The sequence below is a fragment of the Falco cherrug genome, chromosome 1 (genome assembly GCF_023634085.1).
Source record: "Falco cherrug isolate bFalChe1 chromosome 1, bFalChe1.pri, whole genome shotgun sequence".
Classification (NCBI taxonomy): Eukaryota; Metazoa; Chordata; class Aves; order Falconiformes; family Falconidae; genus Falco; species Falco cherrug.
Window position 1 is genome coordinate 81596129 of NC_073697.1, and position 22138 is coordinate 81618266.

At 36.3% G+C, this 22138-nt stretch overlaps 1 protein-coding gene across 4 annotated transcripts in view; it reads right to left on the reverse strand.

Annotated features, from left to right (window-relative positions):
* Positions 1-22138, reverse strand: part of FSTL5 (follistatin like 5) — a 322952-nt gene that overhangs the window by 295082 nt on the left and 5732 nt on the right. For all 4 annotated transcript variants that reach the window (XM_055696639.1, XM_055696626.1, XM_055696630.1 and 1 more), the window contains exon 2: positions 1294-1432. In XM_055696639.1, the coding sequence (XP_055552614.1) occupies positions 1294-1416 (123 nt within the window). In that variant the 5' untranslated portion in view covers positions 1417-1432. The remainder of the gene's footprint in view (positions 1-1293; positions 1433-22138) is intronic.

Below are 22138 nucleotides of genomic sequence, written 5' to 3' on the forward strand. Positions count from 1 at the left end.
ATGGAAGTAAACTGATAAAACAACGTTTCTGATTTTGCAAAATATTCAGTGTAAACACCTACGTGCTTATACAGTTACGTATTTACTTGACTGAGGCCTGATGCATTCTTTATTCTGATTGAAAAACATTCCTTAAAGGATGCAGAATTTTATAATGAAATTTCAATTTTAATATTATATCATCCATTTGTTAGAAACTTGCCATATTTGACCTACATAGTATAAAATACTTGGCTAATAAGCAAATTTCTCTCATTTGAGAACTCAGTTATCAGTTCCTACTCCTTATATGCTGAGATAGAATCATATGATAGTGGATCATTTTTTTTCAAAGTTAGGACCAAGAAGAAATAGCTTTCACATTTTATAAAAAGTATTGAGAAATTAAACTAGCCAGATCTTGAAACATTATTAAAAACTAACATTTAGAGTTTCTGGCTACAACTCAAGACTATCTAGTTGAAGCATCCAGATTCAGAAGAAAGGGAAAAGAAGTTCATTCCATCATCTTTGCTGGCCTGATTGTAGGCCTTATGGCTCCTCAAATGTTGCTCCTAGGAGTACCATGATAGGAAGAAACTAGGAAGTTGATCAGATCTATGCTAGCTTCAGACAGCCCATGGAGATATTACGACCCTTTTCCTTGTGTTACAGGATCACCACAGCAGTTTCCCTTCTAGCTACCAGAAGAAGAGCAGGATTTGTTAGCTGAGAACTCTTTAGGGACTCATGGATTCATGGCAAAGGTGTGGCAGATGGGCAAAATTTAAACAGCATATAATGTTTGAAGCTGGGAAACCCAGTACCTCAGGAAACATCTATATTATGCCACAGTTCAAGACTCTTAAATTCAGCAGGCAGTGAACCTCTACCTTATGCAGACAAGTTTTTCTTCGATCAGTTAACACCACCGTGCTTCACTGACAGGCAGTTCCCCTGGTTGCTGCTTGGTCTGAAACCCAGTGATTTCTAGGACAAGTTGTTGCCTTAAGGGGATGCTGACCATTGCTTTGAGAGACAGCCTCTCCTGGGTCTCTGAGTTTGTGTTGACATTCATGATCTCTGGTTTGTGAAGCTAGAACGGAGCTTAGTTTACTATCTTTGAAAGATTTCTGGGCTTTCAACCGAAACAGCTCCTGTTTACTTGTCAAATCAAGTCTATCTTTTTGCAGGTGTTGTTACTCACAGAGTTTATTTCTGAATATTACTCCAATAAACGCAAACAAAACAAAGCTGGCATTTATCCCTTTGACAATGGAAGAAAAGCCAGTGGTGCTAGAGAATTATCTGTACCTTGTGGCGTAATCTGACTAGGGGCTGATAGTGCCTAAAGTCGTATCCTTCCTTGGCTGGCCACCCGTCTGCTCCCAGCAAAATGCATCCAAGAAGTAAAACAGCTGACCACCACATAAACATCTTTACAGGTCGGTTCCTGTCAAAATAAAATGTAAACGTTCAGTGACAGGCGGCAATATTGCTTTTGCACAAGTCATATCATAAAAGTTTACAATACTGATATTCCATTTGTGGGCTTGAATAAATATAGTAGAAATAGGGTACTCCATCTGGCACAACAGCAAAAAGAAAAAAGCTAGTAGTATTTGGGACATCAATATCAATTAGGTTATGCTGAACTGAACAGTTTCTTATCACTATTCAATACTCATACAAGAGGTTCACTGAGGAAACAACCAGGAAAAGCATCAGAAAAGATTGGAATAATAGAACAGTAGTAAAAATGTCAACACTTTTTCTCAAATTAAAGAAAACTAATGATCATTAGTCACATGTTCATCAATGTTCTCCTTTAAGCAGTCTTCCGTGATGCGCTGTTCACAACCTAAAAGTATTAAATATCTAGCATACATCTATTATTATCTTTCTTCATTTTACTAGCACTGACATCTAAAAATGTAAGCAAAGCACTGAAATTTTTGCCAGTATTCTGAAGAGATTTTTAAATTGCATTATTGAAAATATGTATAGTCTATAAGCACTATTACATATGTCAGCATTGTAAGAATTTTTCCAGTCTATTAAATAAACTCCCCACATCTTGCCCCAGAATTCACTCCGATCAAGTGCAAAATTCAGGGCAGGTTATTTGAAAAACTTTGATCGGTTTGGGGTTTTGATGGTTGTTGTTTCAGAATCCCACAACTTGTGTTGCGGATGACCTGAACCAGCAAAGCACTACCATGGTAAATGCACCAGCATTCTTTTACTTGTTAGAAACAAATCCAAATTTGCAAATGACATCTTTAAGAACTGCTTGGTCACAGGACACTTCAGGAAGCTACGTAGATACATTTATATTAGTACTAATGATATTTAGTGAACATTGTTTTCAGAAATAGTTGTTTCAAACACTGTTGTTGGTACAGTTTTGTACAAATTTTTTGCTTCATACTTGTCTAATGCTATTTTACAATTAGCAAGAAAAATATTGTCATCCTGGAGGAGACTTTGCAATAATTCTTAACAGACACTTCATAACACTGCAACATAGTGTCTTTTACTGTGAGTACAGTTCAGTAACTATTCTTATTTGCGTAAACAATAGCACCTTGTTGAAATTTGTCTAAGAACAGTAAAAATCACGTATTTCAAACAAACCTATGAAACTTTATGAAGACGCACTGAAAATTGAAAGAAGTACTGTTTACGTCTAATTTTCCTTCTTACACAAAAGTTAAAATCATAGACTGATTACACATAGTTCACCTTCATAAATTGAAACGTTATATAAAGAAATGAGGAAAAGGAGGGACAAGGCCACTCTCAATATTTAATGTAACCTTTTGTTTCACAGAAACAAAATAGCAGAAGGATACTCACCTATTTGCAATTTTAATATTAAGCCAGAATATTAAATTAACAGTTTCAGACATCATTATTTTAAAGATACGTTTTAACAGTAAGTACCAATATCTACCTGGTAGATTACATACAATATGGTATGCATACAGTTATAGATCTTATCTACTTCATCTGCACTCAGCCCGTAAGTTTGTCATCCTGCAGTCTTTGTGACAACCTAGCTTGTGCTGATTGCAGTGTTGTGGTACATTTTAAACCAGGTTATCAAAAAAATTACTTTCTATTTGAATGAACAAAAAATGTGATTTTTCCAGAAAAAATCGGACTGGTTTGATGAACTAGTCCAATTTAGAACTAAAATTATGATATTAGATACTGATACTAGAAAGGGAGATACACAACAATCTGGAAGAATGTGTAGAACTGTTTCTAATATTAAAGGCCTTGACAGAGTTATATTCTGAATTTTATGAGAAAATGCTCGCAGGAGCTGCTGAAAAAAAAATCATAGAGTATTTATATCAGAGCTGCTCTTGCCTGGACAAAGACATTATACCTTCATAAAGATAAGATCAGAACTATGGAAGGCCTATAACAATCATACTTACAGATTTTATAGATACATATGCCATGAGAGTTTCCTTATGTCTCCTAATGGACCTAAAAATGTACATTTCATAAGTGGCTTCAGTACCTATTAGAGATATTTGATAGTTATTAATGATATTCATCATCCATTTTGAAACTATTGTTCCAAAAAGTCAACACAGCAAACTGATCCTTCATCACTTTGACATATGTGCAAATCATTCTGTTTAGTCTATATTATTTAGTCCTGTAATATGGGACAGAGATGAACAACTTCCGTGCAGGCTGACTTATGCATGAGTGTATTATTTTTTTCCCTTTCTATCTTGCTTCTAATGCACTTACACTACTAATGTAGAAACCTCTGATAAGAATAAAGATACACATGAATAAGTATAAAGCATCGGAAGTGTGGCCTAAGAGCCCAGAGTGTGTACAGAATGTTAAAGTCTTGCCTAACATTCTGGTTTTTATAGGAAATCAGCTGAGCATAAAATGTGAACAAAGTGGGGATTGCTTATTATTCAGTATCATTTACGGTCGTGCTCCTGTCAATACCATTACACAAACCATTGGTTTGACTCCTATCATTCTTCATATAGCAGCAGTCCTCAAGGCAGGGACTGCATGAAATTAATTCTTGTGGGAGATAGCACAGGTATGAAATGGACTTTAGCTCTACCTGTATTCAGAGTCTCAGTAACGGATCTTGCAGAAGTCCGTTAGCCGCCTTTGGGGACTAGTCTACCAAACTGGGGGTTGCTGCCTGCTTCATTCTCCTTCTAGCTGACTTCGCCAGCCTGCCTAGCTTTCATACTTTTAACTGAAATTCAAGCTTGATATTAATATACCATACTACTTTGACGCCACCTTTCTTTTGTTCCACCAAAACCAATCTCATTTGAGTCTCCCTATTAATCAGATTTAAGATTTCTTCTTCTTCATCCTTGCTTATTCTAACAGTTCCTACTTCAAGTACCTTTTTTCTACTACTCCAGCTTTTCTAATATACATAGTAGAGGTATCTCTCCTAGGAGATCTCTTGCAGAATATATTAAGCAGTAAATTACTTGAAACAAAGACAACAAGATCTACTAGAGAGAGATATTTTACATAAATAACTTAATGTCTTTTCTTTTATACCTGTTCAGTAACTGGATATTAAAGTGATGATAGGAAGTGACACAGTAAAAAATATTTCTCAGGTTCCCCTCATATATCCACCAAAACAGAACTGCTAATCATACGTTCTGATGGACCTTTACTATGGGTTTATTACAACAAATCTAGCTCACCGACTTGAAGCACAGGAAAAGATTATTTCAGAACTCTGAGAATTCAACTATGTAACAGAATGGCATTTTCCTTCACTGCCTCTATGTTAGCTCTCAGTATCACCGTTACTGGAACAATAAATCCATTGTGTACAAAAATAATAAAAAATCAGCATCTTGACTTATAATCTCAAAGAAAATACCCCTTAATTTTTGTTTGTTGAAAAACAGTTATTGAAAATGGTTTATTGTTGACTTTCACGGACAGAATCAGATTAGTTTAGCAGTTGTGCATACTAATACTAGTTATGCACAGTTGAACCTTTGTTCCCTTTGTGCACTTGTGGAATATCTCACCGTACAATGAAAATTAGATTGGAGAACAGTCATTCACAGAAGACATTAAGGGCAGCCACATTCCACCACCCTCCCATCTGAACGGCATATATTTTAGCCTCATGTGGTGTAAAAGAATAGAGTCCTTATAATTTTGAAAATAGTTTGACCTTGAAAGGCTTCTCCTTTGTACTTGTCCAAAAGAAAAGAAAATGATTACATGCTCAGTTTCTGACTTCATTGCCTGTTACTTGGATGAACACTTAAACTTTAAATTAAAGAAGTCAGCTTTTTGGACAGACGTCACGTAACATCCCAAAAGTAATATTTGCCTTTTCAGAAATAAAAAAAATCACTTTTTTTCAAAGTATCATACATTTTCTATTGAATTTATTGCACAACATAAGTGGCTATTTATTTAAAAACTACTACTAAACCCACAGTTCTCCTTAAATCAATGCCATTATTAAGCTATTATTTTAAGAAAAAAGTATGATTTGTCCATAAAGACTTACATTGTTAAAAAGTTGAATTAAAAAGACAGAATAAAAATCAGTTTTTGAAGCTTTATTACAACTCCAGATTTTGTTGCTGTGTATGAAGAAACAGAAAGAAAAAAGGTATCAACTCGATAAATTCATGATACCTAAAAAAACAGGTTTATTTCTATTTGGAAGTACAGCACAAATGGTTACATTCCTTTTAGTGGTTATATTATCAAACAATCAGAAACTGCATTTTAAATTATGCTTATATCATGCACTCTGGGGCAAAATTACATATTTCTGAACTCTAATGTGCATTACTGATCTTGATCTTGTTTAGTCATTGATTATAATCTGACAGAACTTTATGTTTCAGTGTTTGGGTAGCATTCTTCCGTATTTTTTGCTTCAGGAATTACATATTTGTATAGCAGTTACTTTTAGGTTTTTTATTATATGACTACTTTTATTTGAATTTTTGTTTGTTTGTTCCAAGTCAGGGTCGACATACTGAGTTTTAAGCTGTCTCGTTTCTTCACAGATCATTAGATACGAATATATGAATGACTACAGTTAGCATGCATTATTAAGTGCACAGGGTATTACATATTCACAAGAACAAAAGATACGTGGGGTTAAGGAATTTCAGAGTCAAACAAATGGTTAATACAGTTAAATGTTATAATCAAAACTGTTTCATAGGAAAATGCTTAAAATCAAATACTTTAAGCATTACCAATATAGATGTAATAAATATTTTGAAATATGAGACTTCAACCAATATAGAGATCCTGAGTACAAGCAACTTCTACATTTTTCTGCCATTACTCTCACACAGAAAAGTAGAAAAAAAGTTCTCCTTTAATCTCCCAGACTATATATATTTCTGAGAACTTTGGAAGAAGCAAGGGAGATGGTGTGTGTGCCTTAATCAAAGATGAATAAGGCATTAATCTCACTTTCTGTCTCAGGGGACTTGCCACAAACTGAAACAGGATCTGAATTAAGCAGCTGCACAGCCAGAGAAGACAAGGGACAGACCAGCTCTGAAAGAAACATTCCAAGAAATAAGCAAGTGTTATTCAATTATATTCGACAATTTCAGTGAAATGCTGTTGAACATATAGTTTCCTTCCTGGGCTTGCTACATCGCTGAGGTGTCACCAAGAAAGCACTCTAGTGAATTTGCTTGTGCTGCGAGATCAGACGGTCAGGCAGATATATTCCTGACCTTTACCTTTTTTTTCAGGGGTGTGTTTGTTCATGCAACATATTTAAATAAATACAAGTTCCACATATTACAATACAGCTCTTACATACCTGTAAGGATTTTCAGGTAAGAGAAACTAACAACTTACATGTTGATTAATATAATTATGAGTAGTCTGCTGTTTTCTAGAGCTCTCGATTGAGTATTACCTGAGTATTACCTTCTGGTCTCCTGAAATCTTTTAAGTATTAAGTTAGTTCTAAGGCCTTGTAACATTTTTTTTTTACTGAAATGTATGAAGTATGAAATATTTGATTTTGTTAAAATACACTCTTGATTAAAAATATGGTCATTTACTATATTTGGTACAATTCAATCAAACACAATTTAGTATGCTCAGCAGAGCAACTGGGGCTAATCTTGGAGCCTTCAAACTTTCAGACTATCTCAGAAGTGGTTTATGCTGCAAGATGCTCAGTTATAGTTAAATCAATTATTAATTACTATTAAACACTATTAAATACTATTCAGTAAGTACTATGAAAGTACTTATTTAAAAACAAAAAAGGCAAAATACCATAAAATCATATATTACCTTTTTACTTAGCTTAGGCTATTGACTTTACGGCCTTAAATCCTCTGTTTCCAAGTCGGGTAGTTGATGCTGAATAATCTTCAATATTTCCATTGCACGCAAACTCTCAAATAGCATTAATCATGCAGACAGGATTCAAATGCACATCCAGAGTCTGAGGCAGAGTCTTACATAAACTGAATATCTAGCTACTTTGAACTTTAGCTATCACTAGTAAATTCAGTGTAATTTTTCTGTAAGCAAAGGCACATTAGACTGATACATATCAGGCCCTGTACATTATACTTCAATATGCATATGCACAAATTACAGATATTTATGGTATCTGTGCACCATGTACATTGTGTGCTTTATCTTAAAATTAATGACAGTATTACACTCAGTAAGAAAGGCATAACTGCTCTGAAAATAAGTAGTTCATTTATTCAGCTCCTAAGCCACCAGCATCAACAAATTTTGGTGGTGAAGGAAGGTATTTTTAACCTATTTTTATTTCCATCAAACAGTGTGTAAAAACTATTATACAAATTAATTCAAATATTCTTCAGTGACGTTTTTTTAAGCAAAGAAAACTGCATGAAAAGTTCACAGAATTGCCATTTATCCCTGTTGATGAGCTAGTCACCCCTGAGTTAGACAATTTATTTCAATTCTTAAGTAAATGTAATGTGAACCTCTATCTCCCTTTTCTCCCCTGCTAGTGCTTTTCATCCTTGCAAATTCAATATTTTGTGGAAAACAAACTAAATCCCAGTTCTGACACCTTCCTTATGAATATCTAATCATGATTAATATATTCTACAATACCATGGTGAGTGCTTCCTTTCAAAGTTCATTATGCTGTCTAGATCCCTTCAGCAGTCCATTGGTAAATTTTGTTCTCTGCCTGACTCTTCGCCTGGAATTGTTGGACTAGGAGAGATGTTGCTGTTATGAGAGTTTAGCAAATATTTACTAAGCACTGTTTTACCTCTTCCCATGCTGTAATCTTCACAAACCAGACTGGAAAAACATCCTATTATACAAAACCAGTCCAGATGTGATGAAGTATATCAATACAGTGCATTTAAAAAAAAAAATAATCTAATGAAACCTGGCTTAGTCGGAGTTTGTATGAAGAGCAAAAATATATACCTAAATATGAGAATGCCCTATTTTAAAATGCATATAATTAAAAATCAAGAAACTTTCCACTTCCAAAGAAATTGTTTCCAAAATTCCTTAGCTATTATGCTCATGTTCTGTGTTAGTATATGGTGACTAGCCAGGATATTTGGCGTTAAGAACAGAGATGTAATTAATTTGAAAGTATGACCATTGCACCCCAATACACTGATTTAATCAACTTAATGCACCTACAAAGTATGACAAATGAAATCTTAAATACTGGCTAGATCACTGCATTCCTCACACCTTTAAGAAAGGTGATGCATCAGATATTAACTTGACATTATTTAAAAGGTCATTTTCAACATATCAAGGAGAAGTACTGTATACCCTCAGGACATGTCAGTCTTTGTCTATTACATACTATTAATCTGAAAAGAAATAAGAATTAAATTTTCTATTTTGTGTGGATCAGAAAAAAAAACATAAGTTCTGTCACCATATTCAGTCTTATTAATGGCTTTATAATACAGCTACAGTAATAAGCATAAATCATGCTTCATTGCCTGTGACTTTGAGGACTTCATTGTATATACTGATGAATGCAAATACCTGCTGGGAAAGAACACTCTGCTACCCTTTCTCAGAACACTTTTTATCTACCATTATAGTTTCATGGCAGAAAGGCATCTGTGAACAAGGTGGGTTTTGTACAAACAGAGATTATTCCATTACGCGAGCTTTGAACAAGTGGCAGAAGTTTTAGCCAAACGCGTGTCCTCTCCCATGAGCCTGCCCCTCCTGTACCTCCCGCTCGTGCTCCCACACCTTCTCCTGGGTTCTGCGTCCTCCAAACCCTCAGAGCAGGTACCTCCAGCCCGGCGGTGCTATCACACCAAAAATAGGGTTCTTGTAAAGCAATCACAGTATCAGATTTTCCTCTATAAATGCAGGCATAATCCATAGTTAGCTACGTTTGTCCTCGCTGAAATGCTACATGGAAAGCAGACCACAGTGTTGTGATGGCAGCTCTTGCCCCCAGGACTTGCTGCCAGCTTTCATGCCTAGTGCACCTCACGCTGTCACCCTCTAGTTCTCCTCCAGAACTGGCAGCTACGCTCTGAAACGGAGTTGTTAGGTCACCTTAACAATGTACAGCAGGCTTGGGGCTTGCACCAGCGAGATGCAGCACTGCCACGGCAGCCAACAGCTCGTACATCTGTGTACCAATCTGTTCTGTCTCTCAGCAGCTACTTTATGCGGCTACAGCCACCAACTTCGCAGGCACACGCTCGTCATCCTTCACCCACACCGAAGGAGGCTGGCACAGTCCTTTCCGAACAGCCAGCGATGCTGCTGACAGCTCATGTGCACGAACACACAAGGAGAGGAATAATTTTTTTAAAAAAAAATCTCACAAAAAGCACTCACCATGCCAGATGAGCCCTGCCTTCTGCTGATTCCCGTCCATCTCTCCCTCAGTCCTTTCCTGATTTAATTTGCAAAACTATCCTGCTGCACAAGCAGAAGGTGGAGTGCAGACCCCTGTGCTTTTGGTCCTGTACTACCATGCTTGGTCTTTGATTAGACCTTACAAACACAGGTGGCTCTGAGATGGGTCCCTCAGGGCACCTTCGTAGTGAGCAACCAGCACAAGAGCCAGGTTTTCCTCCCTCCCCCAGAGGCATCTGCTCAGGGCTTTTCTAGAAGAGCTTCTTTGGAAGGGGCCCCGAAGGCTTAAAGTTGGCTCCCTTGAGCCCACCCGGTGGCCTGAGTGTGCTGAGGGCATTTCTGAAAGGCCAAAACACCTGGAACACAGATGCAGTGGAGATACATGTTAGGTGAGATCTTTGCTGCTAACTTCATGCTCTAATTTAATCTTACCGTTTTAAGTATACTTATTTATTTAAAGGATGACACCAGATGTCTTAGTGTCAGTGACCCACGTTCCAATGAATTATAATGAAACGAGAAATTGCGATTTTAAATCTTTCTTATCATGTTTACATGATCTCATGACTGCAATCTCACAATTTCTTTAATATTACAGAAAGCAGAAAAAAAATTAGGGTACTATATTTCACATATCTCAGAGGAGCTTTATTTAATGGAACTGAGCTGTGCATGGTGCTCTGATTTTTTCCCTGAGACTTCAGTATCAACCACAGAAAACTGGTGTTTTTACCATCGTTGACACATCCAAGTCCTAGTCTGGGGAAGTTATACTGTCAGCAACACAGTCTCTTTCTTCCCTCATTAAGAAAGCTTGTTACAGCTGGTTCAATATCCTGGAGGATTAATGTTTATCATCATGGCAGCATCTCAACCGATGGGAATTCCAACTGCTTTATCTTATGAAATCAGAAATATAAAATCTGCCAGCTTAGCAGTCAGACAAATATTTTGGTGCTGTTAACATTTTACAAAATTTGTAAATTAACACCTAATACATCACTGTGTAACTGTGTAATCTGTGCATGCTAGAAAAAAACTGAAACCCGAAATATTTATCTTATTTAGTCTTCTTAAATAAAATACCACAACCATTAATTAAATATAAGTAGAAACAACAGCTGTTGACACTTCCATAGTAAATCATTGCCTGTATTTTTGAGCAAATATGTCATCCTAAAGGAGGCAAAATGGCCACTCAAGATACAACTTCCTTTAAAACAGGTAAATTGCTAAATTAAAGACTAAAATTCCTCCATATTTGCTATGATATGCTAATCTACCACCCCTAATTCTCCCTTTTATTATGCAAGGAAGTTTTGGGTTTTGATAAAATATTAGTTACCAACAAAAACAATGAAGCCTTGGCGTTATTGAACTCCTTGAATGAAGGCTAAACCACAATATCCCTACTATTAATTCAAACTACCACGATAATTTGGAGAATCTCTTTCTATTAAGTAAGTATTCTGTTTAATATTATGGTTTTATCCTTTTACGTCTATGAAACTTGCTCTATTGAAGTGCTCTAGCCAACAGAGATGGGTCCCATCTTTGTTACCCAGTGGAAGAGATTTTTCAATAACTCAGCTGGTTTAAAGTCAACCCACCTGGAGATTGTGGCTCAGTACCACCACGAATATGGCAAAGATTTGAATGGAGCAGTTTGGGTTTTTTAACTCTAATGGGGTTTTAAGTAACAAAAAAAAAAAAAAAGCAAAACCTAAAGAAAAAACCCACATACTAATAACAACCATATATAGAGAGAGAAGGTAGTAGTCTGGGGCCGGGGAAGTAGTGTTTCAGCAATCTTCGTAGCATAGGAAGATAGCTAGAGGACATACCAGAGAGAAATGTGATACGGGAACATCTATGACATGCAAGGAACCATGAGCTCCCTGCCTCCTTAAACACAGATGAACACTTCGCAGAAGGATGTGGCTGCACCCTGGTATGATGTAGAGGAATGTACATAACAGTACAAACACTCACAGCAAATATCAAAGCATCAAACTGCGGAGAATAAAGATGCACATGGATTTTGGTATCACTGGATCGAACCACAGTTCGATCAGTGACCAAAAGGACTGATGTTATGTTGCAGCTGTTTAAACAAACAAGGACTTTTTGTAGCTGAGGGCGGTCTGTTCTTATCAGGATTGAACAAAAAATACATTTGCCCTCCAGTGCTCTCCCTCAGTGCCTGCATTAATATAATTAAGTCAACTACAGATGAAATCCTAACCTAATTGGAAACATGAAAACAACTCTAAAATCCACATTTAGTCTGTTGGGTCCAGAATTTTACCTTATTTATAGGGCTTAGTGACAATGACGTTTCAATGAAACTTCATTGGGCTTTACTATGAAAAAGTACAATTACTACGAAAAAGTTCAATGAAACTTTATAAGGCTTAGTGACAATGGAAACAAAACTCTAAAATAACTCCATGAACTAAAATGAATTAAATCCAAAATTGCTTGTGATTATCCTAAAATAAAAAAAAAATACAATTGTGTCTACTCAGACAAATCCACTGAAACACAGAAATAGGGGAAAGTGTTCCGTAATTGAATAGCTAAAATAGTTATAGGCATTTTCTCTTTTTTAATTTAACTGCTGTGGAGGTTTTTGCCTCTCTTTTCCTGCTTTGCAGTGACTTGTCTCTCTCTCTTCTTTACTGCCACAAAGGTCAACTTTCTTCATGAGCCTGAATTCAGCATAGTCAGAAAGAAATAGAGAAGATTGCACTTGTTCTGTCAGTCACAAAACTGGCTTGGGTTGCCAGGGCAATTTGTTGTATTCAAGAGCTTTCTTAGATCCATCAACTAGAGAAGTGTCCAGAAACTGTCAGCTTAGCGGCATTCTTTGGGAATACTGTGGGAACAAGTTTGCAGATACATTGTTGACCCCTATTTGAATCGAAACTCTGATGTCTGCTAAAATTGCTGCTTCACTTGGATGTTAAAGTCCATGTGAATAAAAGAAGGATCTTCTCTCTTTATGAAAAATGAAATGAAGGGACTGCTAGAATATGAAGCAAACACATAGAGTTCTGAGATTTCATAGAACAAAAAAGCCTCACCTTCACTGTCATAGCTGAGACGAAAAAAAGTTTTTTTTACTGTGACAGCTGACTTGGTCTTTTACATTCTACTACTTACAGTAAATTTAGTGCATCATTATAGATCAGACTCATTTTTCATTGAACACCTGCAAGTTTTTAAAAATTTTGCATAGATATTTCTAATAAGATAATGCATTTCTCTTATTGTATGCTCACAATCCCATTCATTAGGATCAGAACCTTCATTTCCTGTTATGTTGTAACTGCTTTATATTATTTTACAGTTTTATTGCTTATGGTTTTATACTGGTCTAATATATCTACTAGACAAAAGCCTTCCAAATGGTTGCTGGAAAGCTGACAGTAAACCAGAAAACCTACAATGTCCTGATGAGCCTGTAGCTAAAATGGATTGTAAAATAAGATTTTTCACTAATTCACCAGCTCAAAAATTTGTCATTTCCAAGAAGAGTGAAACGGAGATAATAGAAAACAAAGAGGAGCAGCCAATACATGGTGATTAAACTGTCAGTATGTGAATATGTGAAAGGAATTAATTTTGTCTCTCCTCTACCACCACTGTATAATATATTAACAACAAATTTTTGTGTTCATTTGTTGACCAAAAGAAAAAAGTTCTAAATATTTTTTCTTGGTTTTTGGGTTTTTTTTGGAAAGGCAAAAAGATTAACATCTTCGGTTTTATTTATACAATAGAAATAAAGGGAAAAGTTAATGCAAAAATCAACTGGAACTAAGTTTTGACTACCTATCGTGCCAGGAAACATCAGGAGCCTCTTAACAGAAAAAAAAAAAAAAACACCTTAGATTTTAACAAGAAATTAAAGCTCAGATGGCTTAGGTATGGCCATCACCAGACACTTCGTACCATATCTGGTATGAATTGTGTGTACAGGCAAGAGCCTCCCATCTCTCTTTTCGCACAAAATTATGGCTCTGAAACTACAGCCTTGAGAGTAATCACCCCACCTCCCCAAGACATGTTTGTGCTCCCTTTTTCATCCCACCCTGATGCTGCTCCCACTTTCTGAGTCAACCACATAGACTCTGGGGTTGCCAAGAACAACCGTGAAGTGCAACACCAGGACAAGGAGCCAGGCGACACTGCTGAACATCGCATTCCTCCTGCTCAGCCACAAATGCAGATCATCCGGTGGCAAGTGTCCAAGTACTACAGCTACACACACCCCTTTATTGATGAATCGGTTAATGTCGGCATGAATGCATCCGCGGTGCTGACTCAGGTAAGCATCCCCACACAATTAGAATGGAAATCTCTTCTTGCCTCTGTCCATATCTCAAAGGTCCGGGAATGCCTACCCTTCAGCAGTTTCAAATATTTCTTATTATCCAGATGAGAATTTCTGCAAACCACCACTGACTAATCAAAAAGCTCTCTTTCCTTTTTGAAAGTTTTTTCTGCACATATAATCTCCAAAATCAGGTTTTCATCTTGTTCAGCAACACATAATGTAATCTGAGAACTATTACACTTGTACTCTTGCAGCTCTTCTATGGCTACTAAGCAGAGAAAAGGGCCTCAATGGAGGCTACTCAAAAGAACGCAAGCCTCTTTTTTGTCTTTAATTAATCACTTTCATATTAATCAATTTCATATAATCCTCACAGTCTCAAAATCTCTCATTTTGGCCCATGGTGGAAAAGCAGTATTACCCTGCCTAAAGTTATAGGGAAAAATCCACCTTTCTCATCTTCAGCATCTTAAGCATACAATTGCATAAATGAGACAATCAGTATGTTCGATGAAGAGAGGGGTTAAGAGTTTCTGTCCTCCAGAGCAAGAGAGCACACAGATCATCTTTAATCACTGCTGACGGCAAACCCCAGTCAAGCCTTCTCTCTCTGCCTCCTCCAAAAATAAGGCCTGGGACCAAGTTACTCCTGTAGCAATAGAAAATTCCAGCAGGAAGACGACAGTACCGAAGAAGGATAAAGACAGTAAATGAAGGGGACTGTACCTAAGAACCAGGTTCACTTGCATGGAGCAGTAGATGAAGAGAAGGGATGATGACGCTAAGGAAGGAGAGGAGCTAGCCCTTATAGCCACGCATGTTGCTTATATTCCCCAGTTTCTCACTTAATAAAGGACTGTCAACACCGTGCTGGCACTGTAGCCAGTGGCTGCAATTTCTGGGTTGAATGCTGGGAAACAAAACAACAGACTTCTCTATTCATGGCCCATAATAATGCTACAACCTCCAAGTTCTCCACAGTTGTGAGTGCACAGTATGATAAAACACAATATACTGGGGGGAAAAAAAGAGAGCCCTTAAAAGAATCCAAAATTATCTCGTTTCCAAAGTTACTTGACTTCTTTGAACATCACCCATGAAAGACAGCTTAGATTCAGGTCTACATTTTACCCCAGTTTTGGCTGTTGAAAAAGCCCAAGAGAGATGCAAATCTAGAAAGGGCATATTTAAAAACTACTACTCCAGAAGAACCATTTTGTAGACAGCTAGGCCAGCTAGCCCCTTCCAGCACTTTGGAGTTTTTAACCATAATGGGATACCAGAAACATGCCTGGGAGGCTAAAAGTAGCTATAAAACTCTTTACTTTCCAGCAAACTCTTACTATAACGGTCCCATAAGACTATTATCAGCCAATTGAATTTATACCATAGGGACAAAGGATCCCACTAGAAGCCCTGGCAGAGAAGCTTAGAACGATGTCTTGGGGGTGAGGGGGGGAGTAGTTACCTGCAGCTGCGTGACTGAAGTCACAGGACTGTGCTGTTCTTTTCAACTCTTATCTTGGACAGTTGTTACAGCCCACTCACTGAATGGCCACAGTAACTCACTAGCTCAACTCGGCTTTACATAATTTTGAAGAAATCCAGTTTGTTTCATGAGAGCTTAAGCTGATCTTGGCCCACGATACTCCAGCCGAGAAGCAGCTGAGGTGGCAGCAGTGGAGGGAGAGGGTAAATTCGGCTGGATCAGCTCCCTGGCCCAGCTCATACAAACAGTGTCGGTCAGCAGAGGGAAAGGAAACACTGAAATATGGGGGTAACAGGACAGAAGGAACAGCAGTGGCCTCAACACAGATCAATTAATACACCTCTAAAAATTCGCTTTTTGTTTTATAGTATAGTACTTTCTCTTTGTAAGTATTATAATAACGGAAATATATTGTTTTTATGAAAGCTTTACTAATATTTTTAATCTTAACTCCAGTACATGCTGATTGATACTTCTTAGCGGTTTAATGAAGCTTTATTTTAATTTTTAGGTCTGGATAAACTAAAGGGTGTCTAAACTGGTCTTTAAAACATTTCAGTAATTATACTATTTACATGGTTTGTGCACCACACCTACTTTCTCAAGATCTTCACACAACATGGGAAAAGCATCCTCAATTCAACTAGACAAAGAATATTTTAAATTATTCCACTAACTCCATTTAGTGACTGTCCACAAAATAATGGATTAATACAGTTTAATACTTTTACATGTGCAAATACAGAGGTGCTTCTCTGATTCATGGCTTTCCTTGCCCTATTACGTCAAAGTGAGCACTGTAAGTTCTAAATGAATATACGTAAGATATAATTGAAATGCTGTTTAAGCAAGCTTAGTACATGGGTATGTGTCTCATATTATTGTGACTATAAACTTGACCCTGCAAGACGGAAAACTTGTCTGCTCTTAGGACTCTGAATTACCTAGACAGAGGTAATAGATTTTCATCCCACCAACATCTGCAAAGTTTTGTTTCCACTGTGTGACAGTAATTTAGCTTGATGTTGTAGACATCCATTCTAAAGCGGCATTCTAGGTTTTGAGGTTTTTTTTAATTTCATTACATAATGGAAAATGTTAGATTGACATTGTGGGTCATAACACACTTGGTAAGCATCCAGTAATTTAGGAACCTCCTTCAGTAATACAGACTTTTACCATTAATATTCTTCTGTTGTTAGTTACCCACTGTAATTTTGTAATATTTCCTGCAGATGGCCAGAAACAATATGCATGCAAGGATAAAGAGGAGGAAGCAAATTTCAAAACAATGCCATAATCTTCATTACAGAAGTGTTCTTTTAGTAATTAAGTGTGGAGCTGCACATATGGTGTCTGATATATCCTCATATTTTCAGTGATGCCAACCTGCTATGATAATATTAATGTAAATGAAACCTCAATAGTTTTCCGTCAGTCTGGGAGCGCAGAAAAGCTTCCCTCGCCCCCTCCCCCCCTTTCTTTCTCCACAAGTAATTCCACAATTTTTTTCTAATAGAAACTAAGAGAAAAAAAAATTAGCCACAACGTCACAAGTTTAGCTGTTGTTGATTATTTCCCTCCTTTATGTCTTTAAAGGAAGTAACGACCTTATTATTTCACTGTCTTTTGGTAGGTCATGAGTTATATTCCTCTGGTTTAGGATTATTTCAATGTTTTTACTCTTAGCAAATGTTATGATACCCAGCAAACAAGACGTTTTTCCAGTGAGATATGTCAAAGGCTTCTGCCCTCTGCCCAAGTATTTTAAAGTAAAATCTAATTCCTGCTGAAAAGAAAAACAGCACTGTCTTTTAACATGGAACAAGAGGAAAAATATTTCTAAGCCCATTTTTTTTCCCCTAAGGATATTTAAGAGCACATTCTGAAGCTTTTGTTAATTTATAAGTACAGTTACTTGATTTTTGTCTTTACTTTCCACTCTTCTTTAATCCCAAATCTGCCAAATTCTGACCCTTCATTTGTGAGCAGTTATGTGGCTTCTTCTGGGTATAGATGTATATTAGTACAAGCCAAAAGCAGTAGCAGGATTCTTACTGTCCACCTCCTAGAAAGAATAGCCTTTTCTTTTCTGTTCTCCATTTCTTGATAATCTTGACACACTAGGTAAACTCAGAAATTTATTAAAATAGAAATTCATTGGTGACACTTCTTAAAAGGTACTTTTTCATGTTTGAAAACTGAAAGATATCAATTCTTCATATACTGATAATTCCAGCTCTACACATACACACACACATTCACTCTGATTGGCTTTATATAAAGGATAATTAAATTCTAAAAATAATTTACTATGCAAGAGCCTTTCTCTGGATTGTTTCTCCTCCACTTATTAACAACTTCAGATGAATGTACTTTCCTAGACACATCATTTTCATTCAGGAAGCTTCAACTCTGAAGCTTCAGTTTTATCACTCATCTTTGTAAATTAACTTAACCTTCACTGCACATTGCATGCTCATTCACTTTTGCATTGTATGTTGACTGAAAGGAGTTTGACTCTTCTGTAGCACTTTTCCATTTCTTTGTGCCTCAGTTTAACTTACTTGAAAGGAGGTGTTTTAACTCATGAAGTCTTACAGTTGACATTTTGTATTCCATGAAAGGCTACAAGGTGAACATGTTAAAAATTGTTATAAATAATCAAATACACAACCTTTAACACCAAAAAAACTGATTTGTTTTATTCATAGAGGCCTTTTGTGAAATAAATTACTATCAAAAGCAGGGAGAAAAAATAATGTAAAGATAACACAGGAAAACAAACATGCGTAATTACTGCTGGACAGAAATACCAGAAATAGAAGTTAGTTATGCATTACATCTATCACATACAAATAATTCTGATGTAGTTATTACAGGATTGTGATAGAACCAATCCCTCAGAAACTAGTCAAAAGCAATGCAAATTTCATGATGATTGTTGGTTTACAAACCTAGTCTATACACAGAACAAACAGTATGCTGAGAAGCTATATGCCTCTGAATATTCACCGACAAGAGTGACAGCAATAACTCCTTTCAGCAGATGGTACTCTTATTGCCCTCCCTAAGTAGCTGTGGCTTGTAGATCAGTGGACCTTACCAAAGGCCACCTCAGAAATCCAGTTCTGGTGAGAAATGGCTAACCAACACTAAAGAACCCTGAAAATCACCAACCCTTTTCCTTCTTAAAAACACCAAACGGGATCTTACAGAGATGTTAATGGATATAAATCAGTGTGCTACAGCATCCTTACGTTGCATGATGGGATAAGAAAACTGATGTTGAAAATCAAACTGATAAGCTGAGGCCTTAAGAACCTCCGATGTATGGGAAATTTAAAATGAGTCTCTAAATCTTAAAAAAAAAAAAAAACAAACAAATCAATGATTTTTCCAATATTTTATATATACATCGTCGGTCACTTCGAAAAAACTCAATTTAATACTTAACAAAGATTTTTAGAATTCAGAATTTCTATGCATGCATACAATCTACTGTTCGCTTTCATTTCTTGAAAAAAAGAACAAAGGTACAGGACACTGTTTATGTTTTAACCATTAAGAGCTTCACAATCAGATCTTCAAGGTTTCTTCCAGAATTTACACATGATAACTCCAGGAACAAACACCCAATTTATCAAAATTGCAGGACTACCTCACTAAATTTAGACCTTTAGTCTCACAAGGAAAGCAGAGAATGCTAAAACCAAAATCACTGGCCATATTACCTCACATAGTTCATGGAGGAGTCAGAGGTAGCATGTAATAAAAACACTAACTCATTACAGTCAGCGAATTATATCTTTCATTCATATCTCATTATTAATAATGGCAGCTGTTCTAGCTCAGAAATATGACAACATGGCAGGGTGTTATTCTTGATATTGATTTCTGAGGCTTTGAATATATATATCAAATTTTCAGTATAGCTTTATTAACTTTTTACTGTATCTACTACATATATTTTTACAACAACAAGCATGGAAGCCCTTTTCACAGTTTACATATGCACAGAAGAAATTACAGAGAGCCTAGAGCAGTAGGTGAATGTGACTATCACACTGAAAAGATATAAAGGACATAAATATATTAAAATATTAGATTTCTGGTCCATAGGGGACACCGATTTTAAGATGTGACGCCTGAAGCACTTCAAATGAAACCCCCAAGGTGCAGCTAAACTCCCCCCACACCCCCTGACTGCAATAAGAACATACAAATGTAGACTGTTAAAATATTTTTGTGACAATAATTCTTTAAGCATGAAAGAAGAGAATCAGCCTATTATTAGACAGTAGTAGACCAAAATGTAATTATAGTTAAGCAACACAGTTGAAATTCACTTGAAAAACTGTTTCCAATTCAAAGAATAATTAGCATAATACAAAAATTAAATCTCAGGAGTAATGTTCATTTTTTTTTTCATTTTGGTGTCCCAAGGAAAGAACTAAATCAGCCCCATGCATCAATGTGTACGACAATTTTTACAGATTATTACTGTTTATCAAAAAACTGCCTGCAGCAAAAATCATAAAAATTAAAATAGAAATATAATTTTCATGTTAAAATACTACCGTAGTACTAATTATTGCTGGGTTTCTGAATTACATAAGAATATAAAGGTAGATTAAATAGAAGACAGACCCATAACATGTATGTTGGAGGACAAACAAATTTAAAATTAATATTTTAACTCTCACTATACCAGTTGAGATTAATTCACTTTAAAAGGAATAGGAAATAAATGCAAAATATGATCAGTCTTCAAACTGTCACAACCTGGTGCTGTGTGTCTTCTGGTTTATTTCAAACAATTAGCTCTGTCGAAGAACTTGATCATAGGGAAGAGCAGCAATGTGATGAACTGTATTTCAATTTGGAAATCGGCCCTCAGGATGAAAACCATCGATTTCTCACCGAAGGCGAGGTTATGCTAACCTTGGCTGCTGCAAGGAGAGGGAGGACCCCCACAACTTAATTCCATTTCACAAGGACAAGGCAAAAATGCTGTCAAGTAAGAGCCTTTCTTCCTTCTCTGTGGCTTTTCCACTGCTAAAACAGATGAACTGAACTCATGTTTCCATCTTGAAACAGTGAAGAAAAAAAGAAGGCCTCGCTGTTAAAAGAAGATGTTACATTTTATTATCAGGGTTTGCATTCCCATTAATACTGCAGGGCTAACGAGGCAAATATTTGGAACTGATGCTGTCTTTCTGACCATGTTCTGAGCATTCACCTCTCAGACCTGAACCTGGACAACATTGAGAAAATCTGCTTTTAACAAAGGTGCTTGGTCTCTGATTTCATTCTACAGGTTCAACAACCTTAAATCTTTCATAAAAAGTGAATAGTCACCAAGATGTTGTACAAACTTTGTGTCTTATGAGGCTTCTTGGTTTTATTGACTTGAGAGTTAAACCAGACTTTTAGAAGGGAAAAATTAGATGCTGATAGAAGTGGCAATACATAAATGAGGAAAAAAAAAAAAAAAAGGCACTGAAATGCACCAAAATAATTCTCCTTCTCTTGAAGGCAAAACACAAATGCAAAAAGCATTTTCAAAATTATCATGGTGCATCTATTCTGTTACTTAAGTACAATTGGTGGTTTTCTGCTATATTAACAGCAAATGGGACTGCTACTACTCTAAAAGATAGTTATTTGCAGGTTGGTTGTTTATTCATATGTATTGAGCTGTCCATTACACCCAGCGTGTTCTCAGAAAGCAGATACTAGTCTCTTCTGTTTATATACTGAAGGTGTTTGAATCTTGCATAAAAAATAAAATAAGTACATCTTAATTTCTTAAAAGAAAACTTATATTTTAGTAACTTTTCCACACAGAGAATACAATCTTAAAAATTATATATAGTCGTATGTGGTGCACTCTCATCTGGAGTTCACACAGGGAACAAATACACCTTAGGTAGGACAGCTATGTAGGTATTTCTATGCTGGTCTTGCCTAGAGGCCATGTTGCTAAGCTTTCCTGGACAAAAAGAAAACTTTCATGGAAAATTATGGAATCTATAAAACAGAAGAAGTTTCTTTCTAATCAGTTTTACTTATCTTCTTCAGTTATTTATTTGCTTTTTGCCTTTGTATGTAGATACATGTTGCAAATTTTCTGAATGATGGTCAACAACATCTTGAGTTAAATCGCATCTAGAGTACTGCCTCTTGTTGTGCAAGGAAACTACAGATAACCAGGAGTGAGTTCAACAAAAAGGCAATAAGCCTAAACTGAAATGGGAAGGTCCAGAGCGGGTAGAAGAAGTAACTTTTTCATAGTTACTCTGCCCACTTTTCTGCAGTTTGTTTACCTTTTTTCCTAAAGAAATCTTCTTAGATATCATGATATTTTCACGCATCCAGTACTTTTGTTGCTTCTGTTTATTATTGTCACTGGAAGGGCATGACAGTCACCAAATACA